This window comes from Gekko japonicus, unplaced genomic scaffold, assembly GCF_001447785.1.
Source record: "Gekko japonicus isolate JY-2015 unplaced genomic scaffold, Gekko_japonicus_V1.1 scaffold1562, whole genome shotgun sequence".
Lineage (NCBI taxonomy): Eukaryota > Metazoa > Chordata > Lepidosauria > Squamata > Gekkonidae > Gekko > Gekko japonicus.
The window spans coordinates 19,048-45,349 of NW_015169824.1; the positions used below are offsets into that span (position 1 = coordinate 19,048).

General features: G+C 47.9%; 1 protein-coding gene across 1 annotated transcript in view; it reads right to left on the reverse strand.

Annotated features, from left to right (window-relative positions):
• The window catches only part of LOC107115503, an 86,275-nt gene that overhangs the window by 1,611 nt on the left and 58,362 nt on the right, over positions 1-26,302 (reverse strand). Inside the window, 4 exon segments of the mRNA XM_015417223.1 lie at positions 18,109-19,616; positions 24,566-24,692; positions 24,932-25,005; positions 25,789-25,837. Coding sequence (XP_015272709.1) covers positions 18,109-19,616; positions 24,566-24,692; positions 24,932-25,005; positions 25,789-25,837 — 1,758 coding nt within the window.

Consider the following 26,302-nt stretch of genomic DNA (forward strand, 5'->3'; position numbering starts at 1 on the left):
GCCTGTTACGGGGGGGGGGGGGGATACTGTCAATGAAAATTTGGTGCAGCTGGTGCAGAATGCTGCGGCCAGGTTGTTGGTGGGCGTCCCGGGCTGGGAGCACACCCGACCTGTGCTGAAAGCGCTGCACTGGCTGCCTATAGCATACCGGATCCGCTTCAAAGTGCTGGTGCTTGCCTTTAAAGCCCTACACGGCCAGGGTCCGACTTACCTGAGGGACCCCATATATCCCCCAAAGAGCACTTCAGTCGGGGTCACAACACCGGCTGGTGACCCCGGACCCTAAGGAGGCCAAACTTGTGGCAACAAGGGCCAGGTCTTTCTCAGTGGCGGCTCCTACCTGGTGGAATGAGCTCCCGGAGGAGATCAGGGCCCTGCGGGACCTTGTGCAGTTCCGCAGGGCCTGCAAGACGGAGCTCTTCCGCCAGGCTTATGAGTAAGAACCGCCACGGCCACTTACACCACCGCTCCTTATAGAGAGAGACCCCTGGGGGGATTGGGCAACATCTTTCCATCACCCCAGCCTTCCCCCCCGCTACGCAAGATGTTAGGAGTCTTCATGTGCATCCGTTGACTTGATTTTAATCTGTTTTAAATCTGTATTTGTATTATGTAATTTTGTATACTGAACGCACTTAGTGCCCTATGTGAGCCGCCCTGAGCCCGTCTGCGGGGAGGGCGGGGTATAAATGCAATAAAACAAATAAATAAATAAGTCAAACTTTTGCCAAAGGAGAGCAAGAAGGTCAATTATTTATTTATGTACTTCATTAAATTCGATTTGTATCCCGCCCTTCCTGCCGAGGCAGTTCTCAGGGCGGCTTACGTTAAAACAGTTAAAATGCGTTAAAAACACAAACGCATTAAGCGCAACGCACTATCATAAAACTCATATACATAACAGATAACATGCTGGTGGCAGTAGCATTGCATGCTGGTCCCAATAGGCCGTGATACGATGGTAACAAAAGAATATGGCCAAAGGCTGTTGCTGTTGGCACAGGGGGCCTTACCACAATTCAGTTGTTGTTGGTAGCCTGGCCCATAGCTACAGTGGGGGCATCTCGGGGCCTGGCCCCCCGACTTACTGCCCCCCCCCGACTTCCCATCCATTTTTAAATTTTATTTGTGGCGCTCCCTTGGGAGTGTGTGCAGGGTGCCCCCCAATTTATTAAAAGGCCCCCCGAATTTAAAAAACTCCTGTCTACGGGCCTGTTGGTAGCGGCCCCTAATCAAAGGCCTGGTGGAAGAGCTCCGTTTTGGAGGCCCTGTGGAACTCTAAGAGGTCCCGCAGGGCCCTGATGTCTTCCGGGAGCTCATTCCACCAGTGCGGAGCCACTCCTGAGAAGGCCCTGGCTGAGGCCAGTCTGGCGTCTTTCGGTCCAGGGAGGACCAAACAGTTTTGAGACCCCGACCTCAGTGCTCTCTGGGGAACATACGGAGAAAAGCAGTCCCTCAGGTAGGCAGGCCCCAGACCATATAGGGCTTTAAAGATCAAAACCAGCACCCTTGAAGCGAATCTGGTATGCTATTGGCAGCCAGTGCAGTGCCTTCAGCACAGGCTGGATATGCTCCAGCACAGGGAGACCCATCAGCCAGCCAATTTCACCTATACAAAGATGCCTTCTATCGAGTTAGCATCTAGCACACCCATGGCTCTAGATCTCAAAGATCCCAGGCACAAAAAGACACATCCCTGGGATTTATTATTGCTTTACACAGAGAGAGATTAAAATGTGGAACTCGCTGCCAGAGGGCCGAGTGATGGCCACAGAAATAAGCAGCTTTAAAAGGGGACTGGATAGATTCATGGAGGGATAGGTCTATCAGTGCCTACTAGTGATGGTGACTGAGGGGAACCTCCACATCCAGAGGCACTAATCCTCTGAGTCCCAGAGCCAGGAGGCAACGTAAGGAGAAGGTGTGGGCCTCTATGCGCTGTCGTTGACCATCCAGAGCAACTGGTTGGCCACTGTATGAGACAGGATGCTGGACTAGATAGTTTGCCTTTTTCGACACTGCAACATGCTAGGTTGACGCTTTCACCGAGCTGTCCACTATGACCTCAAGACCTTTCCCCCTCTCAGTCTCAGCATGTTCAGATCCCATTAGCTTATACTTGAAAACGTGTTGTGTTTTTTTTTTTGTCCCACCGTGCATCAATGTAAGGCCTGGAGATCTCTCCAAAATGACAAATTCTCTCTGGGCAACAGAGGTCCGTTCTTTGGAGAAAACGGCTGCTTTGGAGGATGGGCTCTATGGCGTTATACCCTGCTGAAATCTCCACGCTCCTCGGACCCTGTTCTCTCCAGGGTCCACCCCCAAATCCTCAGGAATTCTCCATCCCTATAGGGGATCCTTACCCTCTGAGGTCTCGCCTTCGTCCTCTTCCTTGGCTGCGAGGCAAAGCTGCTTCTCTTCCCCGGCCGATAGAGGGCGCTCGGCGGCGGGAATAGTCAAAGCCCTCTCCTGGATCAGCGCCGGGCCCTGAAACACACCGGTGAGCGACCCGTTCAGAATGGAAAATGGATCATAAGAACATAAGAGACGCCAATGTTGGATCAGGCCAAAGGCCCATCCAGTCCAACACTCTGTGTCACACAGTAGCCAGAAATACCAGTGCCATCAGGAGGTCCAGCAGTGGGGCCAGGACATTAGAAGCCCCTCCCACTGTTGACCCCCCCCCCCAAGCACCAAGAAGATAGAGCATCACTTCCCCAGAGCCCCTATCTATACCTTGTGGCTAATAGCCACTGATGGACCTCTGCTCCATATGCTTATCTGATTCCCTTTTGAAGCTGTCCATGCTTGTAGCCGCCACCACTTCCTGTGGCAGTGAATTCCAAGTGTTAATCACTCTTTGAGTGAAGAAGTACTTCCTTTTATCCGTTCTAACCCGACTGCTCAGCAATTCCATGGAGTGCCCACGAGTTCTTGTATTGTGAGAAAGGGAGAAAAGTACCTCTTTCTCTAACTGTTCTTTCGATCAACAGATCACACCAACTTCACCAGGAGAAGGGTCCCCAGAAGCATCCCAGGTGCAGCCAACGAGACACAAACCAAGGAGGAGGCAGGAGCCTGTGGGAAGAGCTGTTCCTCCATGGGGTCTTGCCGTTCACACATGGGGTTCACGGCCGCAGGAAGTGGTGGAAGCTAAAAGGTCCATAAGTGGCTGCTCCAGAGGTCCATGAGCGGCTCTTAGCCACAAGGTATAGATGGAACAGTCAGTCTCGGGCTGTGATGCTCTGGATTCTTGGTGCTTGGGGGGGGGGGCAACGGGGCTGCTGGACTTCTGGCCCTGCTAGTGGTCCTCCTGATGACACCTGGGTTTTGGGCACTGTGTGACACAAAGACCCCTTTCAAACTGCCTTTAGATTCCATTTTAGTAACCGGTTGCTAGAGGATTTCCCCCCTGTCATTTCAGACAGATCCGTTTTTGTAACTGGCTGCTAGCGGAATTAATTTACCTGTTCCTACTGAAATTGGGGAATGGATTAAAAAACTACTTTTTGTGGTTGAAATGGATAAAATGACAAGGAAACTTAATAATTTGGAAGCAGAATAATTTTTTTTCAGACTGGAAAGACTTTAAAGACTATTTGGAGAAATACTGGGATGTAAAAGACAATTTACTTTGCTTTGAGAACTACTGAAAATTAAAGAATAGTAGAAAACAGATAAATGTATAAGAATAACAGCTGAAGGATAAGTTACCTGTGGATGTGGATAAGGGGAAAGGGAGGTATGGAGAAAATTTTAAGAATTGGGCTGGAGGTTGGAGCACTGTGGGAAGCCGAGAAGGGGGGGGGGGAAGGGAGGAGGGAAGGATACATAATTGTATAAGTTTTGATATATGTTTGAACTTTTTTTATTATATCCTAATAAATTGTTTTTGAAAAAAATTTTTTACCTGTTCCTACAAAGCCAATTGTGCCAGGTGAACAAAGGTGCCCACAGGCTCAAAAAGGTTGGGGACCCATCCGGCAGCGTCATTCATGCCATGGGTTATATTAGCATCTGGGCAGGTGTACAGGGTGTTTAGGCTTGTGAATAGACCCCCCCTTGCTTGCGGTGTTGTTGTTTTTAAAATACCCCTTCTACTCTTAGTAAAAAGCTTTCTCATAATACAAGAATTTTCTCACAATACAAGAGCTCATGGGCACTCCATGAAATTGCTGAGCAGTTGGGTTAGAACAGATAAAAGGAAGTATCTCTTCACCCAAAGAGTCTACCAGCTGGCCTCCCAGTTGCTGTGACCATAGGCTACTATTAATAGTAGTAAGGTAAAGGTTCCCTTGCTTGAAAGCCAGTCGAATCCGACTCTAGGGTTGCGCTGTCCGAAGACGTTTCCGTGGTCATGTGGCCGGCATGACTGAACACCAAGGCGCACGGAACGCTGTTACCTTCCCACCGAAGTGGTACCTATTTATCTACTTGCAATTTCTTGCTTTCGAACTGCTAGGTTGGCAGGAGCTGGAACCAGAGACGGGAGCTCACTCCGTCATGCGGCACACTCGGGTCTCGAACTGCTGGACTACCGACCTTCCACAGCCTGCAGTCCAGCATCTTAACCACTTGAGCCACTGCAGCTCCTATTAATAGTAGTAGGCTACTATTAATGAGACCTTTATGGCTCGGCTTCACTCCATTCACTCCCAAGCTGTAAGAGCTGAAATTGAAATCTGCTGCACTGCCCACTTTAACTGTTTTTAACTGTTTTTATTGTATCAAATTAATATTTGATATTAATTTATTGAATCATTTTAGAATGTAATGACATTTATTGTTGTGACCCACAATGAGCTCACTTGCGGGGAGGGCGGGGATATAAATCAAAATAATACATAAATAAATACATATACACATACAAGGGATTCACTGCCGCAGGAAGTGGTGGCGCCTACAAGTATAGACAGCTTCAAGAGGGGATTGGAGAAACATCTGGAGCAGAGGTCCATCAGCTGATATTAGCCACAAGGCACAGATGGAATGCTATGTCTGGGGCAGTGATGCTGTGTATTATTGGTGCTTGTGGGGCAACAGGGGGAGGGCTTCTGGAGTTCTGGACCCGCTGGTGGACCTCCTGATGGCCCCTGGGTTTTGCCCAGTGTGTGACGCAGAGTGTTGGACTGGATGGGCCACTGGCCTAATCCAACATGGCTTCCCTTACGTTCCTAAGCTTTCATTTCCTGAGAGTTAATATGGAAGGCCCAGATATGACAGGTGGTGGCTCAGTGGTTTACTTTGCATGTAGAAGGTTTCCTGGTCCAACCCCTGGCATCTCCTGAACTGGAGAATACCTGCATTTTCATCTCAGAAGCAATGCCTGATTAAAAATTCCTGTGACTTGCTACTGCAAGCGAGGGATGCCAGCTTCCAGGTGGGACCTGGGGATCCCCTGGAATGACAGCTCATCCCCAGACTACAGAGATCAGTTCCCCTGGAGGAAATGGAGGCTTTGGAGGGTGGGCTCTATGGACTTGTACTCCAGTTGGTGAGCTGAGACCAGCTGGCATTGCTGATTAAAGGTCTGGGCCGAGCAGGCCCTCAAGCGTCGGCAGAGTTGCTGGGGGTTGGCTCTGCTTGCTCCTGGCCACCAGCAGCCCCCTAGGGCAGTACCCCCTAGGGCATCCCCCCAGATGCAATGACCTCACTTCCAGCTGGTCACCACACCTTAAAAAGGATATTGTAGCTTTGGAAAAAGTGCAGAAAAGGGCAACTCGAATGATAAAAGGGTTGGAACACTTTCCCTATGAGGAAAGGTTAAAGCGCTTGGGGCTCTTTAGCTTGGAGAACCGACTTACTGAGGTTTACAAGATTATGCATGGGAAAGAGCAGGTAGAGAAAGAGGTACTTTTCTCCCTTTCTCACAATACAACTCGTGGGCACTCAATGAAATTGCTGAGCGGTCGGGTTAGAACGGATAAGAGGAAGTACTTGTTCACCCAAAGAGTGATTCACACATGGAATTCACTGCCATAGGAAGTGGTGGCGGCTACAAGCATGGACGGCTTCAAGAGGGAATTAGATAAGCATGTGGAGCAGAGGTCCATCAGTGGCTATTTAGCCACAAGATATAGATAGGGGCTCTGGGGCAAGTGATGCTCTGTCATCTTGGTGCTTGGGGGGGGGGACAGTGGGAGGGCTCCTAGTGTCCTGGACCCACTGGTGGACCTCCTGATGGCACCTGGTATTTTTGGCCACTGTGTGACACAGAGTGTTGGGCTGGATGGGCCTTTGGCCTGATCCCACATTGGCATCTCTTATGTTCTTATGTTCTTTGCGCCAGACGCAATGTTGCACATTGACACAGCACTGAAGATCTTGTCACAGAATCATAGTGTCATAGAGTCGGAAGGGACCTCCAGGGTCATCTAGCCCGACCCTCTGCACAATGCAGGAAATTCACAAATGCCTCCCCCCCCCCCAACACCCCCAGTGACCCCTGCTCCATGCCCAGAAGATGACAAAAAGCTTCCAGGATCTCCAGCCAAACTGGCCTGGAGAAAAATTGCTTCCAGTCCCCAAAGTGGTGATCGGCATTTCCCTGGGCGAGTAAGAAAGGACCTACTCCCCACCCCAATTCCCCTGCTGGGCTGACAGCTTGGGTCACACCCTTGAGCCAGGCTAGCCCAATCGTGTCAGATCTCAGAAGCTAAGGAGGGTTGGCCCTAGTTAGTCTTTGGGTGGGAGACCTCCAAGGAATGCCACAGGTGTGAAGCAGAGGCAGGCCACGGCAAGCCACCTCTGAAACGTCTCTTGCCTAAGAAACACCTCTAGCTCACCACCTAGTGGTGCATAATGCTAAGAGCCAGTTTGGTGTAGTGGTTAAGTGCGTGGACTCTAACCTGGGAGAACCGGGTTTGATTCCCCACTCCTCCACTTGCACCTGCTGATGTGACCTTGGATCGGTCTCAAGCTCTGGCACAGCTGTCCTTGAAAAAGAGCAGTTTGTGTCAGAGCTCTCTCAGCCCCACCTACCTCACAGGGTGTCTGTTGTGGGGAGGGGAAGGGGAAGGAGTTTGTAAGCCGCTCTGAGACTCCAAGTGAAGGGCGGGGTATAAATCCAATCTCTTCTTCTTCTTCTAAAAGAGAGAGAGCTTCTGAATGCCAGACAATCTTAGGATCTCTTGGCTATACGACACACACTGCCGTATGATAACTATTTTTATTAATACCCTTGAGTCAAGCCTGCCCACCATTTTGAAGGAAGCAAGACAGAACGGCATCCGTATTTCAGCACTGGCTCAAAAAGGGTCATGCAAATTTCCCCTCAATCCTATTGCCTCACAGAAACAGTCTTACCTCACGTTCCCGCTGCCCAGCCTCTTGCCTTCGAGGTGGGAAGTCTTCCGCCAGTGCCACGGCCTGGTCGCATGTCTGAGGGCAGCCTGCCTTGACCCAGCTCTGGAGTTCCGAGGGCAGGATGGCCAGGAACTGCTCCAGGATCACCAGCTCCAGGATCTGCTCCTTGGTGTGCCTCTCGGGCTTCAGCCACCGGTGGCAGAGGTACCAGAGGCGGCTGCAGACCTCGCGGGGCCCCTCGGCCTCCTGGTAGCGGAACTCCCTGAAGAGCGGCCGTTGCAAATTCATGGTGACCGAGTCCTCCCTCAGGAGATCTTCCCTCGCCTTCCTGCAATCTTCCGTGTTTCTGGCCCCAGTTCTTCTGTATTCCTCAACGGCTTCTCCACCGACATCTGGCTGACTCTTGAACCTCTGACAAGCCTCTGAACCTCCCCCAAAGGAGGGCAGGCTGGCTTTAGTAAGATCCCACGGTCCGGATGGTTGTGGGGTTCCCCATCTGGAGTTCGGGGACTGTGCAGCCTTCAGGAACTCAGGAGAACCTTGAGGTCTCACCCTCTTCTCACTTGGCTCACCTCCAACCTGTCCTGGGACCTCTGCGTCTATAAAACCCTCTTCGTCCCCAGTCTTCAGTTCAGGAGAGTCTCTTCTGGCCCTCTTGGACACCACCATGGGTTCGAGTCCTCTTTGGCCTTCCTTCTCCAGCTCCTCCCTAGTCGGTCTACCCTGGAGATCAGTGCTGGGAGTCTTCCCTTTCTCCGGTAGCATTTTGTGTCTCATGATGCCCCGTAATCTCAAGCCCGGAGAGCTCATGTAGAGATTTCTACTTGATCGGAAATGCTGGGGTGGCAGTTATGATGGAAGTGCGTGGACTACTGACCCATATTCAAGATGGTCCTATAAAATCCATAGGGCACTGCAGAGCACGGGGGTTTCTAGATAAGGGTCAGGCAAGAAGGGTTTCCTCCGTAGGAGACACCAACTTGTATACCTATAAATACATTAAAAACATGCCAAAAAACGGTCAGGTTTTGCATCATTATTCAGGAAGGCCACTTAGACAGTGTTCTAAGGAGGACAGACAAATTTAGAAGAAGAAAGAAGAGATGGAATTTATACCCCGCCCTTCACTTGGAGTCTCAGAGCAGCTTACAAACTCCTTTCCCTTCCCCTCCCCACAACAGACACCCTGTGAGGTGGGGTGGGGCTGAGAGAGCTCTGACACAAACTGCTCTTTTTCAAGGACAGCTGTGCCAGAGCTTGTGACTGACCCAAGGTCACATCAGCAGCTGCGTGTGGAGGAGTGGGGAATCAAATCCGGTTCTCCCAGATTAGAGTCCGCACACTTAACCACTACACCAAACTGGCTCTCAGTCTATCAGGGGCTATTACTAGGGTTAGCAACTCTGTGCTGGGAAACTCTTGGAGATTTGGGGGTAGAGGCTGAGGAGGGCAGAGAGCTCCATGGGGTATAATGCCCTAGGTGTCAAATTCATTTGTCTGGGGCAGTGATGCTCTGTATTTTTAGTGCTTGGGGGGCCACAGGGGGAGGCCTTCTGGAGTTCTGGCCCCACTGGTGGACCTCCTGATGGCCCCTGGGTTTTAGCCACTGTGTGACGCAGTGTTGGGCTGGATGGACTACTGGCCTTAGCCAATATGGCTTCCCTTATATTCTTACATTGCATACAGCAACACGTGTATCTGAAGGAGCCTGCATGCACACAAAAACTTATACCCAGAATGAAACTTTTGTTGGTCTTAAAGGTGCCCCTGGACTCAAACTTTGTCCTGTTGCTTCAGACCAACAACAGACCAATCTACCAACAAATGTAAGTTACACGTACAATAACCCGGTGTTCCCTCTAAGCTGAGTTAGTGTGAGCTAGCTCACAGGTTTTTAGCCTCCGGCTCATACATTTTTGCCTTAGCTCAGGAAGGAGGGCTCCAGAGCAAACTAATTGATGCAGCGGCCAAATCGCCTGCTCACAACTTTACTGCCAGGAGCTCGGAAAGTAGAATTTTTGCTCACAGGACTCCACAGCTCAGAGGGAACATTGATCAATAACCACTAGACCATGTGCATGTCGCCCCTGAGCGCCTCCTTCAGCGGTCTAAATAAGAACACGCACTGAACATGTGAACTATCTGCTCCAAGCAAGGCACAAGTCAGCACACAGATCCACGTCATGAAATATTCGCCACACTGGCCGGCCCAGCTACGCAAGACCTGAATACGAGTGCAAAAACATGCGCTCAGTCTCCAAGCGACGGGTTCCCTTCTCCACTCCCAAACTCTCCCACCACAACACATGCACACAATGCTCTGCAGAGTACCACACCTGTTGATTTCTGGCTCCCAAACAGCCCAATGGAAAATTGTTATTTACCCAGTCCGGACAGCGAGACCCTCGCTAAAAAGCCAGAAGGCCAATCTTCCCCTCTCCAGCCACAAAGGAAAGGAAGAGGAAATGACCTCCTCCATTAGCAGGCACATGCTTCTTCCAATGGCTTCTCGGGTCTGCTCTGGGAATCCGTGCTCTCTCCGTTTAACCCTTTAGAGCTCCTCTCCGATGAGAACAAAGCGTTGCGGGGAGAAGAATCGACAGCAAGCATCTATTGGTTCCCGTTTCCCTGCCTTCCATTCGTTTTCCAGGCGTTTCTATTTTTAACAGCTCTTGGAGAGAGAAAAGTCCCAGAGTTAGAGTGTCGTAGTGGTGGGTGACTGTGGTGGATCAGTCATAACGCTCTCAGCCTCTCCTACCTTGCAGGGTTGTTGTGAGAATAAAGTGGAGGCGAGGAGGAAAATGGAAACTGCTTTGGGTCCCCACTGGGGAGAAAGGTGAAGTATAAACTAACGAACGAATAAGTTTCAACAAGGGCAGAATGTGTTAATTTCCCAATTTTCCTTAGAGTGCTTATTTAAGAAGAACATAAGAGAAGCCAATGTTGGGTCAGGCCAATGGCCCATCTAGTCCAACACTCTGTCACACAGTGACCAAAAAATACCAGGTGCCATCAGGAGGTCCAGCAGTGGGGCCAGGACACTAGAAGCCCTCCCACTGTTCCCCATCCCCCAAACACCAAGAATACAGAGCATCACTTGCCCCAGACTGAGAGTTTCTATCTATACCTTGTGGCTAATAGCCACTGATGGACTTCTGCTCCATATACTTATCTAATTCCCTCTTGAAGCCGCCCATGCTTGTAGCCGCCGCCACCTCCTGTGGCAGTGAATTCCATGTGTTAATCACTCTTTGGGTGAAGAAATACTTCCTTTTATCTGTTCTAACCCAACTGCTCAGCAATTTCATGGAGTGCCCACGAGTTTTTGTATTGAGAAAGGGAGAAAAGTACCTCTTTCTCTACCTGCTCTATCCCCTGCATAATCTTATAAACCTCGATCATGTCACCCCTCAGCCGTTGTTTCTTCAAGCTAAAGAGGCCCAAGTGCTTTAACCTTTCTTCATAGGGAAAGTGTTCCAACCCTTTTATCATTCTAGTTGGACTTTTCTGCACTTTCCCCAATGCTATAATATCCTTTTTGAGGTGTGGTGACCAGAACTGTACACAGTACTCCAAATGAGATTGCACCATTGGTTTATACAGGGGCATTATGATACTGGCTGATTTGTTTTCAATTCCCTTCCTAATAATCCCCAGCATAACGTTGGCCTTTTTTATTGCAGTTGCACACTGTCTAGACATTTTCATTGAGTTATCTACTACGACTCCAAGATCTCTCTCTTGGTCAGTCTCTGCCATTTATTTATTTTAGGATTTTTGGCTCCAATGTGCATCACTTTGCACTTGGCCACATTGAACCCCATTTGCCATGTCGACGCCCACTCGCCCATCCTCAACAGATCACTTTGGAGTGCCTCACAATCCTCCCTGGTTCTCACCACCCTGAACAACTTTGTGTCATCTGCAAATTTAGCCACTTCACTGCTTCCTTCCAACTCCAAATCATTAATAAACAAGTTAAAAAGCATTGGACCGAGTACTGATCCCTGCGGTACCCCACTGCTTCCACTGAGAAAACTTCCCATTTATACTCACTCTGTTTCCTATTAATTACCCAGTTTTGATCCACAAGAGGACTTGTCCTTTTATCCCCTGACTATTGAGCTTACTTAGGAGCCTTTGATGAGGAACTTTATCAAAAGCTTTCTGAAAGTCAAGGTAATTGCAATCTTTGGAGCAACCAAATGGAAAATGTACCATGCCCATAATTTCAGTAGGGCTGCTGATCCATGTATTGGGATAAATGTAAAAAATCATTTTACTCCCATCACCCTCCCTGGACTCATCACATCCCAGGTCCAGCCCCCCCCCCCCGAAGCACCTGCTAGAAAATATATAATTCCTCTAGTTGGACCAATGCGGTCACCTTCCTTGGTGCTGGGGTATCACCTTTAATGCCCTAAATGGGGCTCAAGTACTTGAGGGTCCACCTTCTGCCATACTGTTGTCCCCTAAGTGAAGGTCTGTCTCCCAAACCTTGCTCTGTGCCCCTACATAACATAGTAGGTGGTTACCAGAGGTCGGGCATTTTTAGTGGTGGCCCCTCCAAAGCATGCCTGGAGCCTACTTTATAATCTTACAGAGTGTGATTAAAATGCAGAATTCGCTGCCAGAGGATGTAGTGATAGCTGCAGGTACAGCTTTCAAAGGGGATTAGATAGATTCATGGAGGACAAGTCCACCAGTGACTACTAGCCGGGGTGGCTGAGGGGAACCTCCACATTCAGAGGCACTAAAACCTCTGAATTCCAGAGCCAGGTGGCTGTATCAGGGGAAGGTCTTGGCCTTGCTGTCCTGTTGGTGGCCCACCAAAGGAACTGGCCACTCAGTGGAGAGTGTTCTTACACCCCGGCAGGGGTCTTGTTGTAGAAAAAGAGCTGCCGGAGCTCATTAGCATAACTCATTAGCATAACTTATTTGCATATGCCACGCCCCCTGACGTCACCGGAAGTGACAGAAGGCCACACCCCCTGACATCACCGGAAGTGTGTCAGAAGGCCCGGCTACTTACCCTCCTGCTTCATCCTCATTCCCAAACGGAATGAGGATCGAAGCAGAGGGCGGGGTAAAGAAGGGGCGGGGCTTCACCACGTGACCGCCCCGCCCCCTAGAGGTTCTCTTCCGGAGCTCCGTACCTGAGAGCTCCCCCCCGACTAGAGCCCTGCACCCCGGCTTTTTGAATGCTAATGATTTTTGTAGCGTGTACTGTTTTATGGCATTTTTTAATGGCATACTGCTTTACACGGAGAGTGATTAAAATGTGTCATCTGGTGCCAGAGGATGTAGTAATGGCCACAGGAATAAGTTTTTTAAAAAGGGGTTTAGATAGATTCATGGAGGATACGTCTATCAATTGCTACTGGCCATGGTAGCTGGGGGGAACCTCTGCATAATACTGTAAATCCCAGAGCCAAGAGAGGCAACATCAGGGGAAGTCGATAGGCTCTCTGCCCTGTTGTTGGCTCTCTAGAGGAACTGGCTGGCCACTGTGTGAGACAGGAAGCTGGACTAGATGGACTATTTGTCAAATCCAGTAGTGGTCTTTTTTATATTCCAGTGCATGAGGGGTGTGTTTATAGGGTGACATCATGCACTGCTGCATCAGAACAGCTTCCCCTGCATGGTAGTGAAGCTTGAATACTGGCCAGTTCAGCTCACCACCTGTTCACCAGCTGAGAACATGGAGCCAATTTGCTGTCACTTCACTGTTTGCAGACAGTTCAACCCTGTTAGTCAGGGGAATTTTCAAGTACATCATAGTGCCATTGGCAGTGTAATGGGATTGTCACCACTCGGTCAGAAAGTATGAGAGAGCCTGATGGCGGTCCTACATTTCCTCCTCTCTCGTAGAAATGGGTCCATGGCTCAGTGGTAGAGCAGCTGCTTGGCACACAGAAGGTCCCAGGTTCCATCTTTGGCATCTCCAATTGAAGGAAAGACCTCAGCCAGAGGCTTGGACAGAGAAACAGACCAAGTATTCAGCCCACAGGGGATTGCAGCTGTCAAACAAGACATGATCAGCTATTGAAGGCATATGCTGTAAGATTCTACGAAGGGTTTCCAGGCCTCCTAGATCAGCTGGGAGTCTAGTAGGATTGATGTCACTTTCCCGGCTTATATTTAAAGCAATCCAGGACACTGTGGAAATCTGCCCTGAACCACAACAGCTGCCTGCAGCACAGCTGGATCGCACAACTGTAAATGTGGGGGGGGGTCTGGCAGTTATGGTGGGCCTGTTATATTGTGCAAAGTGGGTGATCTGCCACAGATCCAATGCCCCTCTGCTGGTGTGGTAGACACCTTCCTGCTTTCCCCTGGAATAAACAGGGGGTGGGTAATTTTTGAAAAACCTGCAAATCTATTTGACCGGGGGCAAAAGAAAGAAACATGTCTATTTCCACCGCAGGAACAAGGAGGAAAACTTCTCTCAAACCACTTCTCATACCGTTTTCAAAATTTAGTTTCTCTCCAGCTTTAGGCACAAGGCTCACTCCAGATTAACTACTCCAGACCAGTGTTCCCTCTAAACTGAGTTAGTGTGAGCTAGCTCAGTTTTTTAGCCTCCAGCTCACACATTTTTGTCTTAGCTCAGGAAAGATGGCTCCAGAGCAAACTAATTTTATGCAGCAGCCAAACTACCTGCTCACAACTTTAATGCCAGTAGCTCACAAAGTAGAATTTCTGCTCACAGGACTCCACAGCTTAGAGGGAACATTGTGACTAACTAACAGGCCACCCCCACCCCCACCCCCTTCCCCTTTCTCTCTTGGCCTCCTGGTGCCTTTAAGAAAGAGGTTTCTTCTGACCCAGGTATTTAACTAAGGGGTTCCATTTAAGGTCTGATCTTGTTAGGAAGATTCTTCACAGGTATTCTTTAGGCTGCTCAATGTTTGCTTTTTACAGTTTTTATCTCTTGGCTTGTTTATACTTGCCAGTTTAGTTTGGCTGTATTCTTTGGTGGCGTGCTGCTTTGAGCAGGCTTCTGGAGAGGTGGGATATCAATTCTCGAAATGAAGCAATAGGTGACTTCCTAACCCATGGAGAAATCAGAGCATGACTACAGGTGGCTAAAAGGGACCTGGAGAGTCTCACTGATGGAAGGAAAAGGTAAAGGAGTGAAGCTCCAGGAAGGATCACAGAGGTGTATGGGTGGGAGGGGAGACTGGAGTTAGTGGAAGAGTGTCAACAAAACTGAAGTAATAGCCAAACTGATCTTTGCAGTACATATTTGTGGTAGTAACTGAAAACCATTTTACAGGCCATATCTTTCATTTGAAAGCATGAAAGATCAGATGGTCTGTTCAGTAGTATTAAAGACATGTTGGAACCTACTGAGTCTCCTGATAGCACTATACAACAGTGAAAGCAATCTTAAGTGGGTCTACTCACAAACCTACTGAAATTTATTCAACAGGGCTGACTCCAAGAAAAAGAAAACAGCATTAATAGAAATTGAAATGCAGATTTAATAATAACCATGGACCATCCCCTCTCTTTAGGCCTTCTTCTGCCCCTTAACACAACACACACACACGTCTCCAACCCTAGGCTCCTTCCTAAGGAGCTCCATTTGTTTTCACTGTTTTGTTTTTAATTCCTTACTTGGATTTATTAGTTTAGTTGTAAGGTACATTGTGCAGCTTTCTGGAGAAGAAGCATATCAAATAAAGCAATAATTTCCTACTGAGCAGGGATGCTGGAGTATGCCTAGCAGATACAAGGAGATTCTGAGCCTTGGAAGGTAGAAGAATGAAGCTCCTGGAAGGAACCCAGGAGTGAGGGGAAGGGAAGCAGGCTAGAATTCGGGAACGAGTGCAGACAGCACTGAAATAATGGCAATCTGACTTCAGAAGAGCATATCTGTGGTGGGAACGGCAAAGAAAGCTAGAGGAGGGTTTATTTGAAACCAGAGCTTTGCCCACTCACAATATTTAATGCTTGGTTGGATAGAAGAAGAAGAAGAGATTGGATTTATACCCCGCCCTTCACTACCCAAAGGTGTCTCAGAGCGGCTTACAAACACCTTCCCCTCCCCCTCCCCACAACAGACACCCTGTGAGGTGGGTGGCGCTGAGAGAGCTCTGACAGAAACTGCTCTTTTTTCAAGGACTACGGCTTATCAGAACTACGGCTTGCCCAAGGTCATCCAGCCAGGTGCAAGTGGAGGAGTGGGGAATCAAACCCGGTTCTCCCAGATTAGAGTCTGTGCACTTAACCACTACACCAAACTGGATACTGAATGAGCTCTGCCTAGGGTTGCCATCCTTTTGGTGGGGGTCTGGGGAGCTCCTGGAATAACTTTTCTCCAGGCTAATGGGATCAGTTCCCCTGGACAAAAAAGCCTCTGTAGAGAGTGGACCCGATGTCTCCTTCACAACCCTGCCCTCCCTAGGTTCTATCCTGAAATCTCCAGGAATTTCCAAATTCTCGGTCAACAACCTTAGCTCTGCCTCCTGTCAGAAGAGCTGAAGCGATAACTGATGAACCACGAGCCTCGGAGACCATCCTTTCCTCACAACTGGGGGCAAAACCAGGCCCGTAGCCAGGAGGTTTTTTTCATGAGGGGAGCATTTAAATTTCTGTAAAGGTAAAGGTTCCCTTGCTCGAAAGCCGGTCGAATCCGACTCTAGGGTTGCGGTGCTCATCTCCGTTCCAAAGCTGAAGAGCCAGCGCGGTCCGAAGACGTTTCTGTGGTCATGTGGCTGGCATGACTAAACCCCAAGGCGCACGGAACGCTGTTACCTTCCCACCAAAGTGGTACCTATTTATCTACTTGCAATTTCTTGCTTTCGAACTGCTAGGTTGGCAGGAGCTGGAACTAGAGACGGGAGCTCACGCCATCATGCGGCACACTTGGGTCTCGAACCGCTGAACTACCGAGCTTCCACAACCTGCAGTTCAGCGTCTTAACCACTTGAGCCACCGCAGCTCCTTTAAATTTCTGAGGGGGAAGTTAATTAAATGCTGCAGAGAACAGGCTCCCCCCCCCCCGAAATGCCCCACTGTCGCATCTGACTCTCCCCTCCCAGCAAAGCGGACCAAGAAGCCTCCCTTTTGGGTTCAACCGGAAGACACCCTTCTGGAGTGCACATCGCCATCCACAGCGGGGCAGGAACAGAGGGCCCTAGGCTTTGGAAAGGCCGCTCCTCCCAGGTTGCGCTGCCAGCTGCAACGGCTCTCCAAGAAATGCCCGGCCCGCAAAACTAGATTGATAACAAATGTCGAGCACTGCCTTTGTCCCCAAAGGGGCTTACATTCTTTTCTAATCCATTTTCCCTCACAACGACCCCATGAGGGAGGTCAGGCTGAAAATGTGTCTGGCCCAAGGTAAGACGGCAACATTCAGTGGAAAAATCAGGATTGGAAACCAGATCTCCTAGACCAGGGGTGGCCAAACTGCAGCTTGGGAGCCGCATGTGACTCTTTCACACAGTCTAATTTAATTTTAACAAAAAGCAAATATGCATATTTTTTCAATAAAAACACGTCTGTAATATTTGTTCATATCTTGCGGCTCTCAAACATCTGACATTTATTCTGTGTGGCTTTTATGATAAGCAGGTTTGGCCACCCTTATCCTAGACAGACATTCTGGCCACTAAACTATATTGGCTCCAACTGCTGAAGAAGAGGAGGAGGAGGAGGAAGGATTTATACCCTGCCCTTCACTAATCAAAGGAGTGTCAGAGCGGCTTACAAACTCCTTTCCCTTCCCCTCCCCACAACAGACACCCTGTGAGGTGGGTGGGGCTGAGAGAGCTCAGACAGAAACTGCTCTTTTTCAAGAACAGCTGTGCCAGAACTACGGCTTGCCCAAGGTCATCCAGCAGGTGCAAGTGGAGGAGTGGGGAATCAAACCTGGTTCTCCCAGATTAGAGTCCGCACAACACAGCTTAAACTGTTCTCCTCCCCTCCATTTAGACTCCCAACAACCCTGCAAAGTACGTCGGACTGAGACTGTGTGCCTGGACCAATGTCAGGCAACAGTCTTCTGTAGCAGAGGGGGGATTCGAACTTGAATCTCCTTTACCCAGATCTGACATTCTGACCACTCCTCCACGCTGGCTGTCATAGGCCAAGGAAGTAGTTATACCCCTTGTGCTTCTTCAGAGGGGATATTTTTCACCCTCCTTGTCTAGGTTGTTTGCACTCTTCTGGTTTCACATGAGTAAACTTTGGCTTCCATTGCAAAGAGCAGAGGAGTACTGTGCAGCTAATCTGGGCCAGGCCTTCTGGTTCTAGCCTGATTTAGCACAAAAACTCCAGCCTCTCAGTGAACATTTCTATGGCTTCCCCTTCTTCTGGTTTTTTTGAGAGGGAGCAAAGTTGTTCCCCTGCATGGACCTCATGATGCCTTGCAAGGTTAGGCTTGTGGCTGAAGCTCTTGCACACTGGAAGCACTTTCCCCCCACTGTGGATTGTGTTACGCAAAACCATGGAATAATTCCAACTGAAACCATTACACATTCCAAGCAATTGTACGGTTTCTCTCGTGTGGTTTCTAGTAGGTTATGAAGCTCTTTTCACACTCACAGCATTTATATGGTTGTATAAAATCCCTATATGAAATCTTTCATGGGCAACTGCAACTCTTTCAAAACTCAGAGCATTTATTTCTCCCCCGTGGGTGCACTCTGATGGAAATTAAGGGTTGAATTCTGTAAAGCACATTGCACAAACCACTCATTCATATGTTTCCCCTGTGTGGATTCATCAATGAGTATTAAACATATGACTTAGCAAAGCTTTTTCAGTGCCCAAAAGCATTTATTCAGTTTCTACTGTGTGGATTCTTTGATGTTTCACAAGATGTGTCTTCTGAGCAAAGCACTTTCCACACTCCAAACATTTATATGGTTTCTCCCCAGTGTGTATACGTCGATGAGTAGCAAGGTTGCGATTCTGAGAAAAGCCCTTTCCACAATCCACGCATTTATATGGTTTCTCCCCTGTGTGGATTCGTTGATGGTCTTTAAGGTCTCCCCTCCAAGCAAAATTCTTTCCACACTCCAAGCATTTGTATGGTTTCTCTCCTGTATGGATTCGTCGATGAGTAGTAAGTGTTTCGCTCCTAGCAAAGTTCTTTCCACACTCCAAGCATGTATATGGTTTCTCTCCAATGTGGATACGTTGATGGCCAGTAAGGGCTCCCTTTGAAGCAAAATTCTTTCCACATTCCAAGCATTTATATGGTTTCTCCCCTGTGTGGATTCGTTGATGGTCAGTAAGGTTTGTCTTCCAAGCAAAACTCTTTCCACAAACCAAGCATGTATATGGTTTCTCTCCTGTATGGATTCGTCGATGAGTAGTAAGCATTTCGCTCCGAGCAAAGTTCTTTCCACACTCCAAGCATGTATATGGTTTCTCTCCAATGTGGATACGTTGATGGCCAGTTAGGGCACCCTTTGAAGCAAAATTCTTTCCACACTCCAAGCATTTATATGGTTTCTCCCCTGTGTGGATACGTTTATGGACATTAAGGTTTGTCTTCCAAGCAAAGCTCTTTCCACACTCCAAGCATTTATATGGTTTCTCCCCTGTGTGGATACGTTTATGGACATTAAGGTTTGTCTTCCAAGCAAAGCTCTTTCCACACTCCAAGCATTCATATGGTTTCTCCCCTGTATGGATTCGTTGATGAGTAGTAAGTGATTCACTCCGAGCAAAGCTCTTCCCACACTCCAAGCATTTACATGGTTTCTCTCCTGTATGGATTCGTCGATGAGCAGTAAGTGTGTCGCTCCGAGAAAAGCCCTTTCCACAATCCAAGCATTTATATTTTTTATCATTTGTATGGATTTGTCGATGAGCAGTAAGTTTTACACTCCAAGCAAAGCTTTTTCCACACTCGCAGCATTTATATGGTTTCTCTCCAGTGTGGATTCTTCTATGAACAGTAAGCTTGTCATTCTGAGCAAAGCTCTTTCCACAGTCCAAGCATTTATATGGTTTCTCTCCTGTGTGGATTCGCTGATGAGCAGTAAGCTTGTCATTACGAGCAAAGCTCTTTCCACACTCCAAGCATTTATATGGTTTCTCCCCTGTGTGGATACGTCCATGGGCAGTAATATGGGCACTCTGAGAAAAGCTTTTTCCACAGTCCAAGTATTTATATGCTTTCTCCGCTGTGTGGATTCTGTATGTATTAAACACTTGGGATTCAGTACCCTGAGAAGAGGAGGATTCATTTTCCCATTTCCATCTTATTTCAGTGTTTCTTCTCTGCTGTTTTTCTTCCAACAGGAAGTATTGCAGTTCTCCTTTGGACTTATTCTGGGGACTATCAGCCTCTGCAATAAAGAGAGAAGACTATCAAGGAAAGAAATGCATTAACTGTTCTTGATTACAACGGAACAGGAATCACTGAAAAGGGAGACAAATCTTGCCACATATTAATTTGTTTTTGATTCTTCCTTGGAGGGTAGTTCCAGCAGAGACCAGGGGACTCAGTATAACCACCATGATAAGAGAAGATACCTCTCTGAAGGGTGGTTAAAAGCAGGGGGACGATTTGGCTCTTCTTCTGAACCTTCCAGGGACTCCACTGGGCCACTCTGGAAAACGAGAGGCCGGACTAGAGGGACTGCTGGCCAATCCCCTCCTGGATTCAAACAGATTACAGAACATCTTTTCCTGGACAGACAGGGTGGAGGAGGGTTCTCCTCATGAACTATGAAGATACAAGGTGAGCTCCCCACTTGTACAGTGCGCACTGGAGTGGTCTTGGGCCAATCACTCTTTCCCAGCGTTTTCCCACATCACAAGGTCATTATGCAGGTAAATGGAATAACCTGACAAATGCTGCTTCCACTCCTTAAAAGAGGAGCAGGATAGTCATGGAGAATCAACAGAAACAATAAATAAAGGAAAAACCAGCTGCCCCCCAACACATCACCTGCCCTGGACTGATCACATCCCAGGTCCAGCCCCCTCTAAGCAGTGGAGTCTTGTGACCAAAAATTCTACTTTGTGAGCTGCTGGCATTAAAGTTGTGAGCCAGCAATTTGGTCACTGCATAAGTTAGTTTGCTCTGGAGCCCTCCTTCCCAAGCTGAGACAAAAATGTGTGAGCTCGAAACTAAAAAACTGTGAGTTAGCTCACACTAACTCAGCTTAGAGGGAACACTGCAGAAGAGTTACATTAGTTGTTCTAGATTTTCTGGGCTGTATGGCCATGGTCTTGGCATTGTAGGACCTGACGGTTCACCAGCAGCTGTGACCGGCATCCTCAGAGGTATAACACAGAAAGAAGAGTTATAATTCCTCTAGATGGACCAACGAGGACATCTTTCTTGGTGCTGGGGTATCACCTTTAAGTACCTTTAAAGTACCTGAGGATCTGTCTTCTGCCATACAATTGTCCCCTCAGTTAAGGTGTCAAGGAGTCCAAGCCTGAACCCCGTGGGTCCCCCAGGGCAGTCATTTACAAGTAGCCAGACCATTGTTTATTTTTAAAAATAAATTTATAAGGTTTATTTCAAGTTCAAAGGATATAAAGGTTTATTCTATAGCCAACTCAATTCTCTAAAATCATGCAGCAAGAAAATAAAGGAACTAGCTCAACTGTCTAACCCTTTTGGGGCTGGCATTAGACGGCACAAATCTCAAGTTCCAAAGTCAAAAGCCAAAGCTCAGGCGTTCTCTACGTTGCTAGCAATTGCAATTTCCTTAAATAGCAGATGCTGAGGATGGAACCTGGGACCTTCTGGTTGCCAAGCAGCTGCTCTACCACTGAGCCATGGACCCATTTCTGTGAGAGAGGGGGAAATGTAGGACTGCCATCAGGCTCTCTGATATAAGTTGAACGAGTGATGACAATTCCATTAGACTTCCAGTTGTACCACACTGCTCTTGAAAAGTCCCCCTGCCCAAGGGGGTTGAACTGTTTGCAAACAGTGAAGTGACAGCAAACTGGCTCCATGTTCTCAGCTGGTGAACAGAAGGTGAGCCGAATTGGCTAGTATTCAGACTTCACTACCATACAGGGGAAGCTGTTCCAACACAGCAGTGCATGTTGTCACCCTTACACACCGGAATATAAAAAGACCAGTGCTGAATCAAACCAATAGTCCATCTAGTCCAGCAGCCTGTCTCACACAGTGGCCAACCAGTTCCTCTGGACGGCCAGCAACAGGGCATCAAGGCTGAGGCCTTCCCCCGTTGCCTCCTGGCCAGTGTTCCCTCTAAGCTGAGTGAGTGTGAGCTAGCTCACAGTTTTTTAGCCTCCAGCTCACACATTTTTGTCTTAGCTCAGGAAGGATGGCTCCAAACTAATTTATGCAGCAGCCAAATCGTTCACTCACAACTTTAATGCCAGTAGCTCACAAAGTAGAATTTTTGCTCACAAGACTCCACAGCTTAGAGGGAGCATTGCTCCTGGCCCTGGGATTCAGAGGTTTCGTGCCTTTGAACGTGGAGGTTCCCCTCCATCACCATGGCTAGTAGCCACTGGTAGACTTATCATTCATGAATCTATTTAATCCCCTTTTAAAGTTTTTTCTACCTGTGGCCATCACTACATCCTCTGGCAGAGAATTCCACATTGTAATCACTCTCTGTAAGATAGTAAGACTTGCTTTAGAGGGACCATTACACACTCGTAAGTCAGAAAACATTTTTGTAGCATTTCAATATTCAGCATCGAATATTTCAACACAACCCCAATACATAAATAGTGCACTTAAAGTTCTATAAAGGATATCCTTGGTTGCTCGGTCAAAACCCATAACTGAGGGTAGTTGGCCAGCACAACCAGGAACAAAACTGAATTCAGACATTTAGTACCCCTTTTCACCCATAGAAACTAATTTGTTAGCCAAGTCTCTGATGAGCATTTGGCATACATTTGACATATACAAGAAAGTCAGACCTTTGTCTTTGGGGTCAGAAAAGTCAAGGAAAGCTGGATTAAACTAGGTTGTCTCAGAGAATCAAGGAAGCTAGGGCTGGATTGCGCCTCAGGCCTCTGCTAAACCTCTGGTACACTCATGGTACTTTGATTTCTATAGCAAGTATGCGCTATAGCAGTGATGGCGAACCTTTTAGAGACCAAGTGCCCAAACTGCGACCCAAAACCCACTTATTTATCGCAAAGTGCCAACACGGCAATTTAACCTGAATACTGAGGTTTTACTTTAGAAAAAACAACTCATACATTAACTTAAGATGATCCAAACAAAGTAAGGAAAGGAATCCCAAATACTTTCATTTACTTAAAATTATTTGGCAGAGAATTCGACACTTTAATGATGGTCTGGGCCTCGCTGGGGTGATGGCACGCGTGCCCACAGGGAGGGCCACCTCTGAGGGCCACCTCTGGCACCTGTGCCATAGGTTCGCCACCACTGCTCTATAGTTTAATCTGAGGTTCTGTTTCCAGGAGGCTTCAGGACTCTGCTAAGTGCTGAGGCCTTTAGGTACTGATAACCCTGTACACAAATTTGCCTCACATGACTTTTGCCTTCTGGGAATGTTTATACTTTGCAGAAGTCAGGAGTCACTATCACATTCTAAACAGATAAAGTATCTGCAACTAGCTTTTTTGATTTGATTTCTTGGTCTATGTAGGTTATTTTTTTTATCTGACCTTGGGTCCCTCACAAGTTCTCTTGAGAGCAGTTCTCTCAAGAGCTCTCTCAGCCCCATCGACCTCACAGGGTGTCTGTTGTGGGGACAGGAAGGGAAAGGAGATTGTAAACCGCTCTGAGACTCCAATTGAAGGGCGAGGTATAAATCCAATCTCTTTTCTTCTTCTTCATTCCCTGAAAGAGCTCAGAATAGCCCATGATGAGACCAAGTAAAAAACCCTCCGTTTTGGCTGTCTGCCCCTTGCCTTTCCATGGCCATTCATCTGTACAATCCTCAATGGCCCTTTAGAGGATTTTTTTTTTAACCTTACAAACTCTCCTATTTGCTTACGAACTAATATTTCGGAAGTCCACTACTCATGCAGATTCTTCCCCCTTACCTGTGTGTGGACCTGATCCACTCCACTCCCCTAACGATGGTCCATAAGAACATAAGAACATAAGAGACGCCAATGTTGGATCAGGCCAAAGGCCCATCCAGTCCAACACTCTGTGTCACACAGTGGCCAGAAATACCAGTGCCATCAGGAGGTCCAGCAGTGGGGCCAGGACATTAGAAGCCCTCCCACTGTTGACCCCCCCCCCAAGCACCAAGAAGACAGAGCATCACTTGCCCCAGAGCCCCTAGCTATACCTTGTGGCTAATAGCCACTGATGGACCTCTGCTCCATATGCTTATCTAATTCCCTTTTGAAGCCGTCCATGCTTGTAGCACCCACCACTTCCTGTGGCAGTGAATTCCATGTGTTAATCACTCTTTGGGTGAAGAAGTACTTCCTTTTATCCGTTCTAACCCGACCGCTCTGCAGTTTCATGGAGTGCCCACGAGTTCTTGTATTGTGAGAAAGGGAGAAAAGTACCTCTTTCTTTACCTGCTCTTTCCCATGCATAATCTTATAAACCTCGATCATGTCACCCCTCAGTCGTCTTTTCTCCAAGCTAAAGAGCCCTAAGCGCTTTAACCTTTCCTCATAGGGAAAGTGTTCCAACCCTTTTATCATTCGAGTTGCCCTTTTCTGCACTTTTTCCAAAGCTATAATATCCTTTTTAAGGTGTGGTGACCAGAACTGCACACAGTATTCCAAATGAGGTCTCACCATTGATTTATATAGGGGCATTATTATATTGGCTGATCTGTTTTCAATACCCTTCCTAATAATCCCCAGCATAGCATTGGCCTTCTTTATTGCAGTCACACACTGTCTCGACATTTTCAGTGAGTTATCCACTACAACTCCAAGATCTCTCTCTTGCTCAGTCTCTGCCAGTTCAGACCCCATCAATGTGTATTTATATTTAGGATTTTTGGCTCCAATGTGCATCACCTTGCACTTGGCCACATTGAACCCCATTTGCCATGTTGACGCCCACTCGCCCATCCTTGACAGATCCCCTTGGAGTGCCTCACAATCCTCACTGGTTTTCACCACCCTGAACAACTTTGTATCATCCGCAAATTTAGCCACTTCACTGCTTACTCCCATCTCCAAATCATTAATGAACAAGTTAAAAAGCAGTGGACCAAGTACTGATCCCTGCGGTACCCCACTGCTTACCATGCTTCCCTATGAGAAGAGCCCTACTACCGTCCTTCTTAGAAGGAGCCATTTCTGCCTTCAGCACCTGTGAATCAAAGGGACAGGGGAGCCTTACCCAGAGAGGCCACAACCTGACAATTCTCCTCCATGACTTCCTTGTGAAGGATTCTTTGGTCCAGATCAAGCAGAGCCCACTCCTCCTCCAAGAAATCAACAGACACCTCCTCAAAGGTCACCAGACCCTGAAAAGACACAAAAAAGGAAGCTCTTTCTCCTCACGCTAATGTAGCAGTTCTTTCCTTCTAAGGTCAATCAATAAGGATTCTGGTTATATGCTGAAGCATTCAAACCTTTATGAGGTACCATCCTTTTCTGTTGAGTGAGCAGGACCGCAGTGAAAAGGAAGAGGAATAATCTCTCAGGCCTAGGGGGAGAGGTGGGGGGAGGCACCCAGGGGTGTGATCTGAAGTTCCACCCTTACCTGCTCTGGCTTCACGGAAGCAGCTTTGTCACAAAGAGATGGCAAAGAATACCTCACCGGTTTCATGGCACCACCTGTGAAGGAAAAAGGGTACTTGGAAGGCATTCTTTCCATTTCTGTTCCTTGAGCATTGGGGGAAAATATATTCTCTGTATAATGGCTCATGGACATAACTTAAATTGCTGGTTCATACATGGATACTTTTGGACTGACAGGGAATATTTGAAAAGGAGAAGATGGAATGGAGCACCTTTGGAGAGCCAGTTTGGTGTAGTGGCTAAGTGTGCGGACTCTAATCTGGGAGAACAGGGTTTGATTCCCCACTCCTCCACTTGCACCTGGCTGGATGACCTTGGGCAAATCGTAGTTCTGATAAGAGCTGTCCTTGAAAAAGAGCAGTTTATGTCAAGAGCTCTCTCAGCCCCACCTACCTCACAGGCAATGTTCCCTCTAAGCTGTGAAATCTTGTGAGCAAAAATTCTACTTTGTGAGCTACTGGTGTTAAAGTTAAGAGCAAACGATTTGGCTACTGCATAAATCAGTTTGCTCTGGAGGCCATCCTTCCTGAGCTGAGACAAAAATGTGTGAGCTGGAGGCTAAAAAACTGTGAGCTAGCTCACACTAACTCAGATTAGAGGGAACACTGCTCACAGGGTGTCTGTTGTGGGGAGGGGAGGGGAAGGGAAAGGAGTTTGTAAGCAGCTCTGCCACACCTTTGGGTAGTGAAGGGCGGGGTATAAATCCAATCTCCTCCTCCTCCTCCCTCTTTCCCACACAGCACAGGAGGGGGGCATAAAAGCAGCCCACCTACACTCAAGGAGAACACCCACTGGAAAAGACACCCCTTTAGACATTACCTGGAAAGGTTGCTCCAGGGTAACGCTCCTGCATGATTTCCTCCTGTACCTGAAACAGAATTGGGATCCCAGAAAGAGGAGACCGATGAGACAAGGAAGAGGAAACAGGCTGGGGAGAGAGCTTCCAAAAAGTTAGGGTACATAAGAAAATAAGAGAAGCCACGTTGGATCAGGCCAATGGCCCATCCAGTCCAACATTCTGTGTCACACACTGGCCAAAACCCAGGTGCCATCAGGTGGTCCATCAGCGGAGCCAGAACTCCAGAAGCCCTCCCACTGTTGTCCCCCAAGCACCAAGAATACTGAGCATCACAGCCCCAGAGACAGCCACCAATGGACCTCTTCTCCATGTTTATCCAATCCCCTCTTGAAGCTGTCTATGCTTGTAGCCCCCACCACTTCCCGCGGTAGTGAATCCCATATATTGTTTACTCTTTGGTGAAAACGTACTTCCTTTTATCTGTTCTAAGCCTACTGCTCATTAGTTTCATTGAGGGCCCACAAGTTCTTGTAT